This window comes from Schistocerca serialis, chromosome 9 (assembly GCF_023864345.2).
Source record: "Schistocerca serialis cubense isolate TAMUIC-IGC-003099 chromosome 9, iqSchSeri2.2, whole genome shotgun sequence".
In the NCBI taxonomy this organism is placed as follows: Eukaryota; Metazoa; Arthropoda; class Insecta; order Orthoptera; family Acrididae; genus Schistocerca; species Schistocerca serialis.
The window spans coordinates 309531017-309552490 of NC_064646.1; the positions used below are offsets into that span (position 1 = coordinate 309531017).

The following is a 21474-nucleotide window of genomic DNA, read 5'->3' on the forward strand; positions in this document are numbered from 1 at the left end:
TGAAATGTAGGGTTTCGCAGGGATCGAATGAAGGGTAGAGCCACGGGTCGTAACACATCTGAAATGTAACGTCCACTGTTCAAAGTGCCGTCAATGCGAGCAAGAGGTGACCGAGACGTGTAACCAATGGCACCCCATACCATCACGCCGGGTGATACGCCAGTATGGCGATGACGAATACACGCTTCCAACGTGCGTTCACCGCGATGTCGCCAAACACGGATGCGACCATCATGATACTGTAAACAGCTCGGCTAATTCCGCGCGGCAACGGAGTAGATAATCTCTTGAAGGGAAGATGTAACGTGAACATCAAAAAAATCGAAAAAATCGTAATGAAATGTTACTGAATTAAATGAGACGACGCTGAGGGAATTAGGTTAGGAAGTGAGACACTGAAAGCAGAGATGAGTTTTGCGATGTAGGCGATGCCGCGCGGAGTGGCTGTGCGGTTTGAGGCGCCATGTCGCGGACTGCGCGGCCCCTCCCGCCGGAGTAAGTCTAGGGACCGATGACCTCAGCAGTTTGGTTCCTTACGAATTCACACACATTTGAACATCTTTTAATTACGCGATAAAGTAACGGATAGTAGCCGAAGCAGGAAGTATATAAAAAATGTAAAGTGTAAATCTTACAAAGAAATGAAATTTGTTAACATCGAATATGAATTCATTGGTTGGGAAATGTTTTCTGGTGTATAGCCTTTTATGGAAGAGAAACAAGGGCGATAACCAGTTTAGACAAGAAGAGAATAGAAATTTTTTAAATGAATGCCAGAGAAGAATGCAGAATATTTGATGGGTAGATCACGTAACTAATGAGGAGGTACTGAACAGAACTGCAGCGAAAAGAAATTAGTGGAACTACTTGACTAAAAGTAGGAATTGGTTGATGGGAGACATTCATCCATTTGGTACTGAAGAAAAGTGTGGCTGGTGAAAATTGTAGAGGAAGGCCAAGAAACAAATACAGTACCCGCGATCAAATGGATGTAGGTTGCAGTAGTTATTTGGAGATGAACAGTCCTGCACAGTCTAAAGTGTCTACATCTGCATCTACATGGATACTCTGCAAATCACATTTAAGTGCCTGGCAGAGGGTTCTTCGAACCACCTTCATAATTCTCTATTATTCCAATCTCGTATAGCGCGCGGAAAGAATGAACACCTATATCTTACCGTACTAGTTCTGATTTCCCTTATTTTATCTTGGTGATTGTTCCTCCCTATGTAGGTCGGTGTCAACAAAATATTTTCGCATTATGAGGAATAAAAAAAATGTCGCGTAACTAGGGCCTCCCGTCGGATAGACAGTTCGCCTGGTGCAAGTCTTTCGGTTTGACGCCACTTCGGCGACTTGAGGGTCGATGGGGATGAAATGATGATGATTAGGACAACGCGACACCCAGTCCCTGAGCGGAGAAAATCTCCGGCCCAGCCGGGAATCGAACCCAGGCCTTAGGATTGACATTCTTTCGCGCTGACACCTATTTTTTTTTTTTTTTTTTTTTTTTTTTTTTTTTTTTTTTTTTTTTTTTTTTTTTTTTTTTTTACCACTCAGCTATCGGGGGCGGTCGCATTCGGGGGAGAAAGTTGGTGATTGGAATTTCGTGAGAAGATTCCGTCGCAATGAAAAACGCCTTTCTTTTAATGATGTCCAACGCAAATCCTGTATCATTTCTGTGACACTCTCTCCCATATTTCGCGATAATACAAAACGTGCTGCCTTTCTTTGAACTTTTTCGATGTACTCCGTCAGTCCTACCTGGTAAGGCCGGCCGCGGTGGTCTAGTGGTTCTAGGCGCGCAGTCCGGAACCGCGGGACTGCTACGGTCGCAGGTTCGAATCCTGCCTCGGGCATGGATGTGTGTGATGTCCTTAGGTTAGTTAGGTTTAAGTAGTTCTAAGTTCTAGGGGACTGATGACCACAGAAGTTAAGTCCCATAGTACTCAGAGCCATTTGAACCATTTTTGAATCTGGTAAGGATCCCACACCACGCACCAATATTCTAGATGAGGACGGACACGCGTTGTGTAGGCAGTCTCTTTAGTATATCTGTTACATTTTCAAACTGTGCTGCCAATAAAACGCAGTCTTTGGTTAGCCTTCCTCTGCAGTCATGAACTGTGCGGCTGGTCCCGGCGGAGGTTAGCGTCCTCCTTCGGGCATGGGTGTGTTGTTTGTCCTTAGGATAATTTAAGTTAAGTAGTGTGTAAGCTTAGGGACTGATGACCTTAGCAGTTAAGTCCCATAAGATTTCACACACATTTGGACATTTGGTTAGCCTTCCCCACAACATTTTCTATTTGTTCCTTCCAATTCAAGTTGTTCGTAATTATAACACCTAGGTATGTAGTTGAATTTACGGCCTTTAGATTAGACTGATTTATCGTGTAACCGAAGTTTAACGGACTCCTTTTAGCACTCATGTTGATGACCTCACACTTCTCGTTATTTAGGATCAACTGCCACTTTTCGCACCATTCCGATATTTCTTCTAAATCGTTTTGCAGTTTGTTTTGGCCTCCTGATGACTTTATTAATCGATAAACGACAGTGTCATCTGAAAACGACGGCTGCTCAATCTACAAAATCGTTAATATAGATAAGGAACAGCAAAGGGCCTATAACACTACCTTGGGGAACGTCCGAAATCACTTATGTTTTACTCGATGACTTTCCATCAATTACTACGAACTGTGACCTCTCTGACAGGAAATCATGAAGAGTTGCATCAAACCAGTGATCGGACTGAAGAACAACATTCAATTTTGTTTGTTTTCCTTTCCTGCGTGCTTATATCACAACTTTCTTTTTTCAAGGCACTATCTATTCCGTTCAGTTACCATTCCTAGTTCTTTGACGTCTCTGGCAGAACTGTAATGAGACTGGCAAATCATAAAGTCTCTTTCTATTCCTCATGAACTTCGATTCCGTTTCAGAAAGCGAAGGAAAACGAAGAAGGAGAAAAATTAAAATCTGGTATGTGGAATACAAACTAAAGATGGGTAGTTCGCGAACGAACGGGTGCAAAGGAACGGTTCACCAAGATGAACGAAAGGACCGAAGAACGAATTCCAAGTAACGATCGGTTCATACACTCCTGGAAATTGAAATAAGAACACCGTGAATTCATTGTCCCAGGAAGGGGAAACTTTATTGACACATTCCTGGGGTCAGATACATCACATGATCACACTGACAGAACCACAGGCACATAGACACAGGCAACAGAGCATGCACAATGTCGGCACTAGTACAGTGTATATCCACCTTTCGCAGCAATGCAGGCTGCTATTCTCCCATGGAGACGATCGTAGAGATGCTGGATGTAGTCCTGTGGAACGGCTTGCCATGCCATTTCCACCTGGCGCCTCAGTTGGACCAGCGTTCGTGCTGGTCGTGCAGACCGCGTGAGACGACGCTTCATCCAGTCCCAAACATGCTCAATGGCGGACAGATCCGGAGATCTTGCTGGCCAGGGTAGTTGACTTACACCTTCTAGAGCATGTTGGGTGGCACGGGATACATGCGGACGTGCATTGTCCTGTTGGAACAGCAAGTTCCCTTGCCGGTCTAGTAATGGTAGAACGATGGGTTCGATGACGGTTTGGATGTACCGTGCACTATTCAGTGTCCCCTCGACGATCACCAGTGGTGTACGGCCAGTGTAGGAGATCGCTCCCCACACCATGATGCCGGGTGTTGGCCCTGTGTGCCTCGGTCGTATGCAGTCCTGATTGTGGCGCTCACCTGCACGGCGCCAAACACGCATACGACCATCATTGGCACCAAGGCAGAAGCGACTCTCATCGCTGAAGACGACACGTCTCCATTCGTCCCTCCATTCACGCCTGTCGCGACACCACTGGAGGCGGGCTGCACGATGTTGGGGCGTGAGCGGAAGACGGCCTAACGGTGTGCGGGACCGTAGCCCAGCTTCATGGAGACGGTTGCGAATGGTCCTCGCCGATACCCCAGGAGCAACAGTGTCCCTAATTTGCTGGGAAGTGGCGGTGCGGTCCCCTACGGCACTGCGTAGGATCCTACGGTTTTGGCGTGCATCCGTGCGTCGCTGCGGTCCGGTCCCAGGTCGACGGGCACGTGCACCTTCCGCCGACCACTGGCGACAACATCGATGTACTGTGGAGACCTCACGCCCCACGTGTTGAGCAATTCGGCGGTACGTCCACCCGGCCTCCTGCATGCCCACTATATGCCCTCGCTCAAAGTCCGTCAACTGCACATACGGTTCACGTCCACGCTGTCGCGGCATGTTACCAGTGTTAAAGACTGCGATGGAGCTCCGTATGCCACGGCAAACTGGCTGACACTGACGGCGGCGGTGCACAAATGCTGCGCAGCTAGCGCCATTCGACGGCCAACACCGCGGTTCCTGGTGTGTCCGCTGTGCCGTGCGTGTGATCATTGCTTGTACAGCCCTCTCGCAGTGTCCGGAGCAAGTATGGTGGGTCTGACACACCGGTGTCAATGTGTTCTTTTTTCCATTTCCAGGAGTGTAGTTCACTTCGTTCGCGGCGGCCTACTTATAGTTCCTGGGAACGAGGAACGACCGGTTCATAGTTCACCACTTCGGTCGCGGCGGTCACTCCGGCAGTTCGCGTTCCAAATGGTTCAAATGGCTCTGAGCACCATGGGACTTAACTTCTGAGGTCATCAGTCCCCTAAAACTTAGAACTACTTAAACCTAATTAACCTAAGGACATCACACACATCCATGCCCGAGGCAGGATTCGAACCTGCGACCGTAGCGGTCGCGCGGTTCCAGACTGTAGCGCCTAGAACCGCTCGGCCACTCCGGCCGGCTTCTCGTTCCAGCTTCGGTCGCGTGCTCGTCTCAGTCTCGGTCTCCCTCGGCCGCACTCGTCGTTCTTCGCATGACCACCTGTCTCAGTTTCACTGCCGACTGCCCTAGTTAGTTCAGTATCCAGTTGTTCGTTTCGTTCAATGCAACTAAAAAAAAACGCTGTTTTTATTGGTTCATTCGCCTATTTTACATGTGTTCCAAACTGTTCTTGCACTTGGTTCTGGCTATTCAGCGTCCACAACCAGTAATTAAAAAGTATTTTATAGTTACGTAAATTACAAAAAAATTACGTTGTTTGTAATAGGTACGTCTTTTCAGGTAACAAAAGAGCATATCAGCTCACTTCATTATATCGATGAACAGCAGAAGACATACTTATAACAAGGCACGTTTTTTTTGTTATTCATATATTTTTTGGTTTCATCGACTTCATTTAGCAGCTAACCTTCAATAATTTGCTTAATTTTAGTGTAAGGAAATTCATATAAAACGATTTTCGTGTATCTTTCATATACAAAACATTACATTTAGGAAGGCTCTAATTATTTTTAAGTTTGGTTGTTTCCAGTTTGCATTACCTGCTAGTTTGGTTTCTTTGAAAAATAAGTGACTTGTGGGTCATTTTGGCTCAGTAGGAAATGCGGTGCCTCTCCATTTGAAAAGACATAGATTGCCATAAAATCGTATTTACTTACTATCTCAAAAACATTTGTTCAGAAGGAGCTTTCAAACCAAACACTTGATTACTGCGAACTTAATTATTATTACAATTGCTGCACTAACTTTAATACTGCAACATGAAACCTAAATTTTACTAAGCGTGTGACGCAAGTATGAGAAAACCACATTTTATTTTATGCTTCCATAAAGTCTCTACTTCGCCTACGAACTCAGAGACAACGTGAAATATATATAGGGTGTAAACGATCGTTGTTTACAACGTAGCATAGCTATGTAGCGGAAGTGGAAACGAAGAATTTTACACAAGACACTTGTGTTCTCTTAAGTTGGGAAACAGCCACCAACAGGTTTACAAGACTACATGAGCTATAGCCCATGCGCGTCGCGTGAGATTTTCATGTTCTCTTCTCCAGCTCTCTACACATCGTCATCGATTGTTTCGCAATTGTTGTTTGCATTAGCTTGTTATTTCTTCACTGCCTAATTGTTACATGTGTGGTGTCACCGCCAGACACCACACTTGCTAGGTGGTAGCCTTTAAATCGGCCACGGTCCGTTAGTATACGTCGGACCGCGTGTCGCCACTGTCAGTGATTGCAGACCGAGCGCCACCATACGGCAGGTCTAGTGAGACGTCCTAGCACTCGCCCAGTTGTACAGCCGACGTTAATAGCAATGGTTCACTGACAAATACGCTCTCATTTGCCGAGACGATAGTTAGCATAGCCTTCAGCTACGTCATTTGCTACGACCTAGCAAGGCGCCATTATCAATAGATATTTAACTTGTGATGCCTGTATCGTCAGACCGATGTACACCACTTATGGACTAAAGTTAAGTATTACATCAACTACGTACTTTATTTGCTACCATTAATTCCCTTAACTGTTCCAGACCTCGCGCCAGCCTGCGTGAGCTTAACCGCATGCCTTTCGGCTTCCTCTCATAGTGACTTGGCTGTCTTGCCAAGTCACAACAACATGTTTGTCTGTTTGCTCTATCTGCTCGTAACGGGCAACACATCGTCCGTAATTGGCGAGCAGTCTGTGCTCGGGGCCGGTTTTCCGTGCGCCACCCTATATTATTTCCCTGCGATCAGCCACACAAGGCTACGGTTGGCTAAACGAGAGGTTCTGCAGAATCACAGAAATTGCTTCTAAAAGTGTGTAAGAATTCTGTAATGAATAAAAACTCTATACTCCAGGGGGGAGGCAAGTGCCCCCTCTTGATGCCCTCCAACCTTCATTCACCTACACTACTAGTTTTCAGTTTTTCATAAGAACCACATACCAAGCACAAATGAACGGTGAACGAGTAAAAATGAACGGTTCCCAAAAAAGAACGATCAGCAGTGACTAGTTCCCAAGGATGAACGAGTTTGCCCATCTCTAATACAAACGTACCTGTTGAGCAATACGCTCCACTCGGGCAGAAATGTCAGGCGGCCGTTACGACTGGCCGCCAAAGTCTGTCGGCGGAGTTCGTCGTCTGCGTCCAGGCGGCAGCCGTAAAGTTGTCTTGAGACGACGCCGCGCATCCAGAAGTCGACCCCGGGCCCGTCGCCTCCGGAGGCGCCGGCAGTCCACGGGCTGCACTGCACGGGCGGGAAGCCTCTAGCCTGCAGGTAGATGGAATCGGATATATCGCTGCCTGCAGACGCCAGCACTTGTGCTACCAGAAGCCACAACAGCAACCCTGCCGTCGGAAAGCGACCACACGCCATCGTCTTCGTTCACTGCTCCCTCCACACACTGACGATATGAAATATACAGCCTGGCGAGGCGTAGCCACTGCTTACGCATCTTCTATTTACGGCTGAAGAGGAAGCCTGTAGATAAACTGTCAGCCTTCCGCTTTCTCACGGGAACAACATGCGTTGTTTCCAGAATGAGATTTTTCACTCTGCAGCGGAGTGTGCGCTGATATGGAACTTCCTGGCAGATTAAGACTGTGCGACGGACCGAGACTCTATCTCGGGTCCCGAGTACGTGTCTCGGTCCGGCGCACAGTGACAATCTTATTCTGGGATCATCCCCCAGGCTGTGGCTAAGCCATGTCTCCGCAATATCCTGTCTTCCAAGAGTGCTAATTCTGCAAGTTTCGCAGAAGAGATTCTGTGAAGTTTGGAAGGTAGGAGACGAGGTAATGGCAGAATTGAAGCTGTGAGGACGGGTCATGAGTCGTGCTTGGGTAGCTCAGTCGGTGCCGGCACGGTAGCTCAGTGTTCGGTCAGAGGATTATCCGCCCTCTGCAATAAACGACGATGAACTTCAACAAGCGTCATGGCACGTTGGCCACGAACAAATAGAACGAACAATCACGAACAAAATGAGATCAGGAAAAAAAAGTTGGTTGAGCACTTGTCCGCGAATGGCAAACGTCCCGAGTTCGAGTCTCGGTCCGCCGCACAGTTTTAACCTGCCAGGAAGTTTCAACATGCGTTGTTTTCGCAAACCGACGTTTAGTACACTCCGTTAGATTTCGATGAAGTATTTTTCAGTTACCTTCTCCTGTGCTTATTCGGCCATATTATCACCTTAAATACGATTATTTTCCCTGACAATAACATATTGATGGTGCTTGGTTACGCCAATCGTCAACGCCCGAACTAAATTATTTGAAGGATTTAGAATGTTAAGACAACTAAAAATGAAAAGTTGTGTGTTCTAAATTTGACGTACGTATGACTTTGTTACGGTAAACAATTACCAAAGACCGGTCATTGTGGCCGAGCGGTTCTAGGCGCTTCAGTCTGGAACCGCGCGACCGCTATGGTCGTATGTTCGAATCCTGCCTCTGGCATGGATGTGTGTGATGTCCGTAGTTAGGCTTAAGTAGCTCTAAGTTCTAGGGGACTGATGGCTTCAGATGTTGAGTCCCACAGTGCTCCGAGCCATTTGAACCATTTGAATTACCAAAGTGTTGAAGGATACGTAGCATACCTATCTGTGTGGGAGAGTCAGGAAAATTGCGACATGGAAGCTTAACCCTAAAACGCCTCTAAGCATTTCAAAGGAACTTGCTCCATAAGTGATTTACTATCTGCAGAAACTTGCTTTTGGGGAAAGACACCCCTAAAAGTTATTGGAGAGGGTGCGATGTAAAGGTCATGAAATGAAAATATGTTCTAAAACGATATTGTCTTCGAATCTATATTATTTTGGGTTGAGGGGTAGGGGGCATGATGAACGGAAGATAGCAGACCTTGTGACACGTAACCCCTACAGATTGTGGCTGGCGTTTGGAAGGGGTAACCGGTAAAGCATAGCGCTGGAACGCTTTGATCAATTTCAACCAAACTTGCTGCATATACACCGACGGAAAAAAAACCGCAACATCAAAAAATAATTAAGGTATAGTAATGAAATTTCGGGAATACATGTGTCTCGGTAACACATTTAACTGATTAACAGTACAAGATCACAGTTTAATGTAAGCACGAAACAAGCCATTGCAAATGTGCGATTCTGGTACATTTATAACAGTTGTAAGAGCAGAATGTTGAATGCAAGCATGCAAACATGCATGCATTGTGTTATGCAGCTGCCGGATGTCACGTATAGTGGCTACATTCCTTCCAGGTCTTTTCTGCAGTATTGCGGAAGGAACATTCAGCTTCTCGAAGCGCTGTTACACAACCTCGTTCAAACTGTGAGGTGTTAATAATGGCATCTTTGTCAACTTAAAGGCATTCTTGACTAACATCAACTCACCACTTCCGATCTTAAACGTAACTATCGCCCACGACTGATACTGCATGTATTTAAAGCAAACCTTATTTGCGACTGGTGCGAAATTTGAATAGAATTCTTCTTTCAAACGTAGAAACACGCCTACCAAGTTTCGTGTATGTCGCACTCCTTCCTGGTGTTGCGATTTCTTTTTTCCGTCAGTATATACCAGTGCTAAGGTAACCTAGCAACGCTAGGCGGGGGGCTGGAAGTGGAAGGTGGTAGGATGTAAGCGCAGTCGAAACGACCACCGGCCGTATTGATTTTTTAGGTGAGGATTGGAATGCTGTATATTCTGAAGAGGATTCTTCACTGCGTTCATGACGCGTATGACATGAAGTGTGTTCAGGAAAGATGCTTCGTACTGCCAATATGTCTTATCTGACCATGGCGTCCTCAGACACAGACAATGAATCCATTAGGATAATGGACACTGAGTTTGAGTCAAAGTTGTCACTTGGTTTAGAAACATGATCAGTGATGTTAAAAAAAACCAATTTATAAACTTAATCTGGAATGCAGATCCTCTCGTACTCCGGTAGTTCCAAAATAAAACTGGGCCTCTTGTGCATCCGTGAAGTATTCGGCTCGATGATTCGCTGAGATTTTAGCTCGCAGAGGTGCTGGCATGCTGAAAACTCCCTGCTTGAACTTCAAACCTTCGTGTTTATACTTACAACATTTATTGTGTAACCTTCTTGGTTTTTACTTCGTATTGTAATTCCTGTGTAGACTGTATACCATAATATATTTGTAACCCTTGCGCTTCAAACTTTTAATTATGTAGCAACACTCTAATTATGTAATGTTTCAGAGTAGTACTCCTAATGTAGATTGGAAGCCTCGAATTGTGACTGCTGTGTGATCCTAATGTGTGTAGCTTGTATAGTGTGATACGAACGTAATATGACTGCTCCACTTTCTGAATATGAAACGTCCTGTGCAACCCTATGATTGTAGAATGTTACAGAATTTTCTAAAACAATGTTCTGAATCTAATAGGAAATGTGACCTAGCAACTGTGACGGATAACCCTTCAGCTATCAAGATTTCATGCTGACTGACACACAGAACAACTATACTAAGAGAGATGTTTAATTGTTCTCTGTTCCCTGAATACGCCGAACAAGACTTTGTCATGATCTTGATATTAATTCTTGCCTGCGCAACCAAGATAACGAAGCTCAGTTCCACTCTGCCACCCTATCTGTAATGAAGCACTTTGCTGCATCTTGACCTGAAATAAATCACGTGGCTATTGCTAAAAGCACTGTTAAGCAGTCGTTAAATAAATCATTCAAGAAGCATGCTTCAAAGCACTCAGCTATGCAATGCTTTTGAGTATGCTAGTACTCAATAGGTTTTCAGTCATCAAAAGGAAATTTGAAGTTACGGGATTAAGTAAATCAAAAGTGTATGTGAACTTAGTTTCTGTATTTTAACTGAGGCGGCATGAACGGTTCAAAGTTTGACTCTGTGTTAAGCCCTGTGGAACTGACAATCTTCTGTGCACAAGCACGGAAACATAAAACAGTGTTAGTAAGCCGAACAATTTTAACTAGATATAGTTAGTTACTTTCACGGTCCATAGATCATTCTTCACGATAAATCGTAATGATGTGCAGCGCGTCATTTTACATTCACATCAAAAATTAATTTGTAAATATGGCTAATGCTGAATACTCATACGTTTATTTACTTATTTTTTTCTTTGGTTTTTTGAATATACAGATGTCAGTAATTCCTATCCACCACATTTTAAACATTACAATAATAGAAACTCTCTTACGGAATGTAAGGAGTTGTCAAGGAAAAGCTTGCTTTCTGTGGATTGTAATTGACACACTTTAAAATATTTATCGTCCTGTGGCAACTCTTTTCTGACAAGTGGCTACGGTAAGCACGTTATCAAATGTGAAACCTAGAAACCTCACCGCTTAGTTAGAAATGGTGGCACTCACTTACAACGAAGGTGGATTTTTAAAGCATTTGAAATGGTTCCAGTTTCTTCCTCTCCGGATTTCCGGTCTCACTTCCACACAATTCTTTGCTGCAGATGGACACGTCCAGGAACTTAAGTCTGGGTTCGACATCAGTTTCTGAAATCAGAAGAAACTTTCTTAGCCTGCACTAATATTTTTCTATCTTCCTCAGCTTGGCTTTCCTTTGCGATGAGGAGTACTAAAAGTGAGGACAATGACTTGCTTCATTCACCACTTCAGACTTTTTTTTCTGTGCTTGCACATCACAAGCTAGACATCTCACATGTCGAAACACAGATTTTACCCATCTAAGAAACATATCGACTGCCTAATACTCCGATTAACTAACAGTGAGAGGAGGCACGTTTCAGTAACATCTTTTGAGGATGGCTTTGTAGCTTCAAGCTCGTCATTTTTAAATCTACAAAAGTTTTTCTCTATAATCTAACTCTAGGAATTTACAAAATCACTCTGCGCCTGTGTGAAAAGTGATTCTGGCGGAAGACTGTGTTTGTGCCCAAAGCAATGAAAAATCTTGAGTGTATTAATAATCTGAATCCAGATGATCACCATTTACGTGAAAAATGCAGTTGTGAAGGAATCATTGTTACTTCTAATACTGAAGACTCGCCGTAGTTTCAATTCTTCTAGTGCCATACTCACTATCTGTGACGTGTGTAAAACAGAATTCATGACTAAAAGAATGGAAGAGGATTTGATGATTGTTCAACATTTTATTTTGTTCACGAAATATACATAAAGAATACAAATTATTACACATTGCAACACTTTCTAATTATAGTTAAATAATATTTTGCAGCCAACAACATAATACAAGAGTTTCTAGTTTTTATTGATTCCCCCAAACTTATTTACCCTATTTAAAAATGAGTAATGTTTTCTGATTTTGTTTAGAAAGTTGTCATTCCTATTTCACCAAAGGTCTGTTCGTGGTCTCTGCATATCTTGAGCGAAGTTAGTATGGTTCATTACAATCATAACTTCAAAGTGACACAAAAGCTAACGTTCACAAGTTCGTTACGCTCTATGGTCTAGAGCTGTGTTTTTCAACCTGTGGGTAGCGACACCCTAGGGGGTCGCAAGGCCTTGCTCAGGTATCGCGGACGCAGGAGAAAGCAGTTGCAGCTTAAAAGAAACTTCTCCATTTTATGCTCGCTCAGAGCGAAGCGCGAAGACAATAATCTCGTCCGTGCTTGCTGGAGTACTCGGACAACTGATTGTAGTGACCAAAAACGCGCGACTATGCCCATGCTGACCCCTTCTCACATCCACGCCTCTACGGCGGCAAGGAATATAATTATATCTCTTCCCATAGAGCGCTGCGACCTCTTTTCACATGCACTTGATTTCTCGATCAGTATAGTATCAATAAAAAGAAAAGTAAATACGTTGCCTTTGAAATCGCTGACATACTTTTATTATACGACGGTTGACTGAAAAGTAATGCCTCCACCTTCGTAACTCTTCAACAGTTGGCAGCATTGGTATGCGACAGGTACTGGTTTGTTCCATAGCCTCTACTCTACAGCTCCAGTTGGCGGGAAGCCTTAGCATTGAATGGTTGTGTTGTTACAGTGTAAAGTATGGAACTCGGCGTAGACGGTCGGTCAATGCTATTTAAGCTACGTCCAGTCATTGAATTCTTGACAGGAGAAGGTGTCACCCCAAAGGAGTTTCATCAGAGAATGAAAGCAGTTTATGGTGATTGTGTTGATGTGAATACTGTGCGTCGTTGGGCGAGTAAGTTTAAAGATGTTGAGGCGGAAACATCAGACCTGCGTGACAAACAAAGAGTTGGGTGTCCTGTGACAGCAACCACCGAGTTCCACAAGCAAAATGTTGACAGATTGATTCAGGACGATCGTCGTATCACTCAGAGAGAAATTGCAAGCACAATCGGCATTTCACAAGAACGTGTTGGTCACAATATTGCTTTTCTTGGCTATTGGAAGATCTGTGCACGGTGGGTACCCCGGATGCTGACTCCTGAAATGAAAGCACACAGACTTGAAGTTTGCCAGGAACTCCCCTCGCGTTACAAGAATGAAGGTGGCGCCTTTCTGCATTCAATTGTGACAGGAGACGAAACGTGGGTACACCATTACGAGAGAACTTTGAGACAGTGGTTGCGGAAACAGAGTGTCGACTTCTTCCGTGACGGCTTCAGAAAACTTGTTCATCACTGCATTCGTTGGCAGAAATGTATCCAACTGGCTGGTGATTATGTGGAAAAGTGAATATTGGTAATCAAAGATCACATTCTAAGGATTATTTCTGCGTTTCATTTATTAAAGTATTCCCATCCAAACCCAATTAATGAAGATAGTTGCATTACTTGTCACTCAACCCTCGTAGTTCTGGGAGTCGCCAGAATATTTTTACTTGGACAAGGGTCGCATATTCAAAAAGGTTGAAAAACACTGGTGTAGAAAAACAGACTGAATGCAGCAAAATACTTCCTACCTTCGTTTTTAGGTAATTAATTAGGAGTAGATTGACTATGAAAAGAGGAAAATGCTACATAAAAGAACTTCTTGCTAGACCGTTAATGATCACTCAGAATTGATAGCTATGACTGGATGTTTGCGAATGCTGTTACAAATGGAAGAGTCACAGTGAACAAGCAGTTTCTCTTGTTATATTGTGCGATAAGACAAAGTCAAACTAAAGGTCTTAATCGTTTCTTACATGCTGCCATTTACGATGAAATAGATGTATGTCTCCGAGATATTACCAGAGGAACTAATTCCTGAAATGAGTCCGCGATCGTTATTAAATTTTACGAACAGTACTGTCTACATCGCCCAACGATTTATATTTATTGCGTAACATTTTGCAACTGCTGTTGTCATCCGACCCAAACTTAAAACTCCTGTAAGGATAATAAGTATCAAGTGTGGCGTCTGCTTTCAGCTCTGCCCCACTGTTTACACAAATACGAGTACTGTTGTATTTGCTCATTTGTGTTTGTGTAATCAGTAGTGAAAAGTTGGTAGTTGATGCGACGCTTCGGCGTGGGTCTTACTGCTCATTTGCTGTGAACTTTGCTGCACAGGTTGTACGTTTGGATTAGAGGTCGGCAGCAGCCGAAACGTGCTATGAAATATTGTAATTAATAAAGAAATCGTTAACGGGGGTAGGACGTCAAACGGTCCGACTTGGAGCAGGAGAGGCACAACAGTACATTTTAATTTCCACTGTCTATACTTTTACAAGTAAATTCATAAAACTTTGTCAGCATGACCAGGAAGAATTCAGGATTCACACTTGTAGCAGCGGAAGTTCAAAAACATAACAAAATAATTTTTTTACATGTGAAATTTCATCATTTTTTCACTTACTATTGGCTGCATTTGTTGCTATAGGTACACTTTTCTTCATAATTAAGAGAGACTGTTCGATGAATTTTACATAGCATACAAACCATACTTACAGGTGTCTGAGACTCTAGAATCTATTTAATTTATGAAAAAATGAATGAGCTGTTACATTTTAAACTTTATGTTTAGAAAAAATTCAAATTTTTTAGTTAATTATCTCAATTTTTACCACAGTTTTTAATATATTTGGAAAATTCTAGATTTCAATACACCTGTAAGTATGGTTTGTATGCTGCGCAAAATTCATCAAAGAATCTCTCTTAATTGTGAAGAAAAATGTACCTATAGCAACAAATGCAGCCAACAGTAAGTGAAAAAAATGATGAAATTTCATATCTAAAAAGAATTATTTTGTTATGTTTTTGCACTTCCACTGCTATGAGTGTGAATCCTGAATCCTTCCTGGTCATGCTGACAAAGTGTTATGAATTTATTTGTAAAAGTATAGACAGTAGAAAATAAAATGTCCTGTTGTGCCTCTCCTGCTCCAAATCAGCCCGTATGACGTCCTATCCCCCGTAAGTGATCTGAACAATCTTATTATTGTGTGTGCCCAACATTGTGTCAGCCCTGTAACTGGTAGCTGCCCAGGAATTTAAAAGAGTGGTATTTAAAAAACCGTTATGTCGTTTTCAGAGAAGGACGGCGTGGTTACCTCGTCTGGCATTCCGTCTGCACCAGTGAGTCTGAAGTTCAGTTTAGATACGAGGAGAGAATCCAGATTGGTGTGTAATGTGGAAGGAAAGCTGCCATTTGTAGTGACTTCCACATCCCCACTGGAATAGTCCGATATCGAGGCTACAGTAGAGACTGGTCCTTCGCCGCAAAGTGTCTGGAAAAGACACCTGCGTGCGTGTTTGCCATCGAAGAGCACGTCGAAATCGAACGGCCTGCTCGGGTCGTCCGTCGCCGGCCAGCACTGAAACGGTGGGAAAGTGCCGGAGAACGGACAAACCCACTTGTCCGCGACCAGTTTCTGGAACACGTCGCTCGCCGGAGGGTCGGAGAGAGACGGGAAGTCGAGGTACGTGGCGAAGAAGCACGAGTACGGGAGGGGCAGTATGGTGCGCAGCGGCAGCGACGTGGGCTGCTCCTCACGGGAGACTCCACACACGACGGTCGGCGCGCCGCCATGGAACGATATGGCGACGAGGCCGTCGCTGGTGATGAAGCGGTCATCGTGGAGCTTGTCGGGCACGGGGAAGCACTTCTGCCACTGGGTGTCGGGGCGTCGGGCCGTGAGCGGGAACACGGACCCCGGCAGGGGGGTCTCCCCGGCGAGGCAGTCGAACTGCGGCGTCCTGGTCGCACTCATTAGCCGGTAGTTGTCGGGCCAGTGGGATCTGCGGAACCTGAAAACACCGACACACTATATTCACCTTTTGTGTTTGCAGCTCTCGTCCTTTTCTTTCCGCATTTGCTGTTAAACTATGGGATACAGCTTTCAAATAACTTACGGGAATTCAGCCAGGTAACACTTACAGCGACCGCCGATATTTCGGCGGGAGAAGACCCCGCCATTTACAAGGCAAACTGCAACGGACAGGCGGCGTATATGCAAATTTAAAACCTCGGACTTTCTAGAACGTCTGAACTCGATCCACCCGAACATTCGTTTTACGATGGAGGTGGAAGAGGATGGTTGCCTTCCCTTTCTTGACGTGTTGGTTAGGAGGAAGGATGACGGATTATTGGAACATGCAGTCTACAGGAAACGTACTCACACCGACTTGTACTTACAGGCTAATAGTTGCCACCATCCGGCTCAGCGTGAAGTGGTACTTCGTACCTTGGTACACAGGGCACATGTCGTTTCTGACGCTGAGACTGGCAGCTGAGCTGTCCCATCTTGAAGTTACATTTCGTCAAAATGGTTATAGTGATTGACAGATTGAACGTGCGTTGCGCTATCGACCAACTGTACATCCGGTGAATGATGATAATTCTGAGTCAACACGTAAGTCTACTGCCTTTTTGCCTTACGCACGAAACACGTCCAACAAGATCGGTCGTATTTTACGGAAATATGATGTGAAATGTGTTTTTCCGACCTCCATCTAAAATTAGAGCACTTTTGAGTTCCGTTAAGGATGATCTTGGTCTGAGTAAGGCGGGTGTATATCGTATTCCTTGTAGCTGCGGCATGGCATATATTGGTCGAACTATCAGGACCGTGGAGGACCGATGTACTGAGCATAAACGGCACACACGATTACAGCAGCCCCGGCTCTCTCCCTTGTCAAAAAACAGAGGGACAGAGTCAATGCTACCTCACCTGCGAATTCATAGTGTCACTATCGATAGCTCTGACTTTGGTCATCTTTGGTGGCACTAGTGTTCAGTGTGTGTGTTATCTTTCCTGCTTCAGTCCGAGAACCGAGATTTTAAATCTGCATGTACGCCCCCTGTTCGTTGCAGTTTGCCTTGAAAATGGCGGGGTGTTCTCCCGCCGAAATATCGACGGTCACTGAAAGTGTTACCTGGCTGAATTTCCGGAAGTTATTTGAAAGCTGTATACGCAAGGAGAAACTCAGGTCTCACATATTGGGATACAGGTTCCGCTTTTTTTTGCCCAAACATGTTTCAGCACCTATGTGCCATTATATGTTGGATTTTGTTTACTGAAAAATCGCAAAAAGTGAAAATATTTTAGGTTATAACTGATTTAACAAAGTGAGCCCTAAAGGAAGTTTTTGTTCGTTTTGCTTCTTACCGTGATTTTACATTATGTGGTGTTGCAGGACCAACTCTATAGTGTCCTGTTTGTCATCTTCAAACCAAACGATGTAAATGCAAATGTCATCGGCGTTTTAACACATCCCTTGTTTTTTAAAAACAATTTTTGGCATGTCAAAATGTTTTGTGCATATATTAGTTATTATACGCATTATTACCTTAAAAAGAATGAATAAAAGCGTTATGAGTTACCAACAAATGTGCTAAGAGTTATTGGAACCAACAAATCGTACTCATTTAGGCGTAAAGATGATGGTGATGCACAACCATCAGCTTCAACTTTGGGGCAATTTCAGTACCCTTTAATCTGTGTAACTGACTTTAAGAGACATTCCTAATTGTTATAATACGACTAACAAATTCTGAAATAATAAAAGTATATATAAATATTTTTATGTTTCAATCCAATCAAATCATTTTAGTGACATCTAGCTGCTTTTCGCTTTCATTCTAGCGACATTTAATTAAGTCTTGTTGGCAACACAGCTACGAATGTGGTTTAGCTGTTTGGAGTCGCTTATATTTTAGCATTGTTGCTCAATGAGCATAACGTCATAATATTACAAGGTCGTTGTTACGATTGGTCACTTGGGGCGGAAGGAGCGGGAATTAAGATGGACAGAGGGGATTCTGAAGTTGTCTATTGCTTCTGGCACTGTTTGCTATGACTGTTACTTATCGGCGAATGAGGCGTGGCCTCCGTTTTCTTCCCTCAAGAAACAGAGCGCGCGGCTATACACTATCTGTGGCGCTAGAAGAGCAGTAGGCTGGGGAAGCGTGGGGAGAGAAGTCTATGGGGGAGAGCGGCAGTTGGTGGGGGGTCGCTCAGAGCTCTATAGGGGAAATGCCGTCCTAAACTGAGGCCTACACTCACATTTTTGGTAAATATTAAGCGGGGCCCATCCACGCCCACAACTGCGACGTGACCTTCCGAAAAGGTCAGTAAAACCTACACATTTCTCTTGTTGCCATGTAAAAATCTGCTTCTTAAGGCCAGAACTCAGCGGGGTTTACACGCTCATCTCACTAGCATGTTGTGCAGACGCAATTGCAAGAGAATTCTGAAACGGTGGTGTATGAAGCTTATTAAGTGAGGAACTGAGGAAAAGTACGAGCAGCATCTGATGAAAAAACACGTCCTCGGTATAAAATCAACGTGTAATGACTTCACTATGTTGTTCCAAAGCCCGTAGCATTTCCTGTTTCACCAGCCATCGATGGTCTTTAAAAATTACATTCTTTCATCGGAAAAGTCTGTAGTCAGTGTAATAACGCGGTAAATAATGAAATTTTGCATAATAACCATACGGCAAAATACTCTCCTCTTTGTATGCTATGATTTGCCAAGATCTCATTTGGATATTCAACCCGTTTATGAAATATGAGCAATGTTGTGAATATTTCACTCTGACGTTATCGCTGGCGCGGTGCGATCGCAAATGAGTGCGCTACGTCAGATCAGTTTTCTCGACATTGGTGACTGACAGAGGTTTCCAACCAAGTCTAAAGAAAAATTCGATGTGTTAGCTAAATTTCATATGCAGCAACATATTATGTAATGTGCACCAGGAGCAAAATCATACCGACCCCTACTTTTCATGACAAAGTTTTTCGGATTTCGCGCAGTGTCTACCTTCCACGTAAATGTCACAATTATGTTTATTAACGAAATGATGGGCACATCAGAATGAACCTGACTTATAGTGCTACAAGTAAGCAAAAATGAAATTTTTTTACCGAATAGTTTCTATAAAAGCGTTTGAGAAAGGTTGCAGGGCGTGTACGTCGATTCTGTCGTCGCCGACCGGCCGTAAGGTGCCAAGAGCTTGTCGACCTCCCCTACTGAACACACGAATGAACTCGCCGAGCTCTCTGGACTAACACCGTTCACCGTATCCTGCGCGACGTATACGCGCCGTTAGGGCCTGCGTTAGGTGGTGTTGGTGTGGCCTGTTGACTGGCAGCCAGGATGGGGCAAACCTGTATCCATCCTCCCTATTCGTGTTGTTAGCGTGTTTTATTATTTTTGTGGATTCTCTAGTCTTGCGTTTCGTTAGGGCTGGCGCTTAGCTAGTTCGCAATTATAATCATGAGACGTCTCTCGGATAAACCATCGCTGGAGGCACCATGCAAGACGATCGTCAATCTCACTGACATGGTCTAATGAGGCGGTTTCGGTTCTGGAGAAGGGACTCAACTTTGCTCCCACCCCTAGGTTCACGCCGGTCGCGGACATCGTCAGTGCAGTGGAACAGGTTGCAGCGCGATTACCACCTGAAGCAGCAGAAGAAGTGCGTCGGAAACCTGCCGGGCTCTGACCAGAACTAAACCTACGAAGACTAACATTACCAGTAGAGAGACGGCGGCCAATGGGGACCTAAGAGAGTGCTCTGATATTGTTACCTTACCTGCTGACAAAGGGAATGCCACTGTTGTTCTTTCCCGTAAGGACTACATTGAGAAGATGCAGCGCCTGCTAGATGACGACTCCTATAGGAATATCAACGCTGACACCACGAAGAAGGTGGAGAACAAGACCAGGGCTCTACTCAAGGACGCGGATCTACCAGAAGGGGACGCCAAGAAATTGTTACCTCAAGGATCTGTACCACCAAGACTTTATGGACTCCCTAAGGTCCACAAAGAGGGGGTACCTATGCGCCCTATTGTCAGCAACATTAGGGCACCTACTTACTTGCTGCAAAATATCTGGCTGAATTACTTAGCCCCTATGTAGGTAAAAGGAAAGACATTGATATCCCAGTGAGCTTCGACGTGGTTTCACTATTCACCAGGGTGCCTCTACGAGAGTCAGTCGAGCTTATTGGGCAGAAATTGGACGAGAAGACCACCACTCTTTAGGCATGTTTTGGCCTCAACGTATTTTTTGTTTGATGGGGAATACTATAAGCAAACGGATGGAGTCGCAATGGGCAGCCCACTCTCGCCGGTGGTCGCGAATTTGCACATGGAGTAGTTCGAGGAGGAAGCCTTGGCGTCATCCAATTGGAAACCTACTTGTTTCTTACGTTATGTCGATGACACGTTCGTCATCTGGCCCCATGGTAGGGACAAGCTCTTGGAATTCCTTACACACCTGAACTCCATACATCCAAACATCAAATTCACTATGGAGACCGAAGCAGATGGAAGATTACCTTTCCTGGACTTCATGGTCAAGAGAAGAGCTGATGGTACCCTGAGCCACGGTGTGTACAGGAAGAAAACGCACACTGACCTGTACCTGCATGCAGACAGCTGCCACCACCTTTCTCAGAGGAATGGAATACTAAAAACACAAGTACACAGGGCGCGCAGCATCTCAGACGCAGAGAATCTGCCCCAGGAATTGGAACACCTCAAGACCGTGTTCCGAAATAACGGGTACTCGGAATGGCAGATTAGACGCGCTTTTCGTCCCACCACGACAGTACAACCTGTGGAGACGGATGAATTCACGGAAGAAGAGGTAGCCACTGCCTTTATTCCGACAATGGCGCACTATCGGGGAAAATCGGCCGTATATTAAAGAAACACCGAGTTAAAATCGTCTTTCGCCCGCCCAATAAAACACGGGAATTACTGGCAAGTGTGAAAGATGACCTCGGTTTGAGGAAGGCCGGCATATACCAAATTCCCTGTGAGTGTGGGAAGACTTATATCGGACAAACAGTACGCACCATCGAAGATCGTTGCCGAGAACATCAAAGGCACACTCGACTGAAAGATCCAAATAAGTCGGCGGTAGCAGGGCACTGTTTGTCCGAGATACACAAGATGGATTATAAGCGTACCAAGATCCTGGCTCAGACCTCTAAATATTGGGACAGCGTTATAAGGGAGGGTATCGAAATTCGTACCAGGAAAGATCTTATCAACCGAGATTGCGGCTACAGTCTCAGCAAGGCTTGGGACCCGGCACTGAATGTAATTAAGAAGACTCTCAGCAAGAAGTACGAACTGGCGACCAGGGTGGACGTAGCAAGCACATCGACGCTACGACAGATTCCGACGCCCTCGTCTTCGCCACCACCGGCGCGTGGGCGCGGACGGCGAAGAGAGCGGCCCGCGGGGGGAGGGGGGGGATTTAAATCGGCCGCCCGCCCTCAGGAGCT

At 44.7% G+C, this 21474-nt stretch overlaps 1 protein-coding gene across 3 annotated transcripts in view; it reads right to left on the reverse strand.

Moving 5' to 3' along the window:
- LOC126419794 (uncharacterized) overlaps positions 1-21474 on the reverse strand; it is a 66576-nt gene that overhangs the window by 15378 nt on the left and 29724 nt on the right. The window contains exons 2-3 of one of the 3 annotated variants that reach the window (XM_050086979.1): positions 15279-15975; positions 11047-11339 (exon numbers count right to left, since the gene is read on the reverse strand). In XM_050086979.1, coding sequence (XP_049942936.1) covers positions 11202-11339; positions 15279-15975 — 835 coding nt within the window. In that variant the 3' untranslated portion in view covers positions 11047-11201. Of the gene's footprint in view, positions 1-6912; positions 7266-11046; positions 11340-15278; positions 15976-21474 lie in introns of those variants that run through there. The other 2 variants (XM_050086980.1, XM_050086978.1) reach the window with 2 other exon arrangements.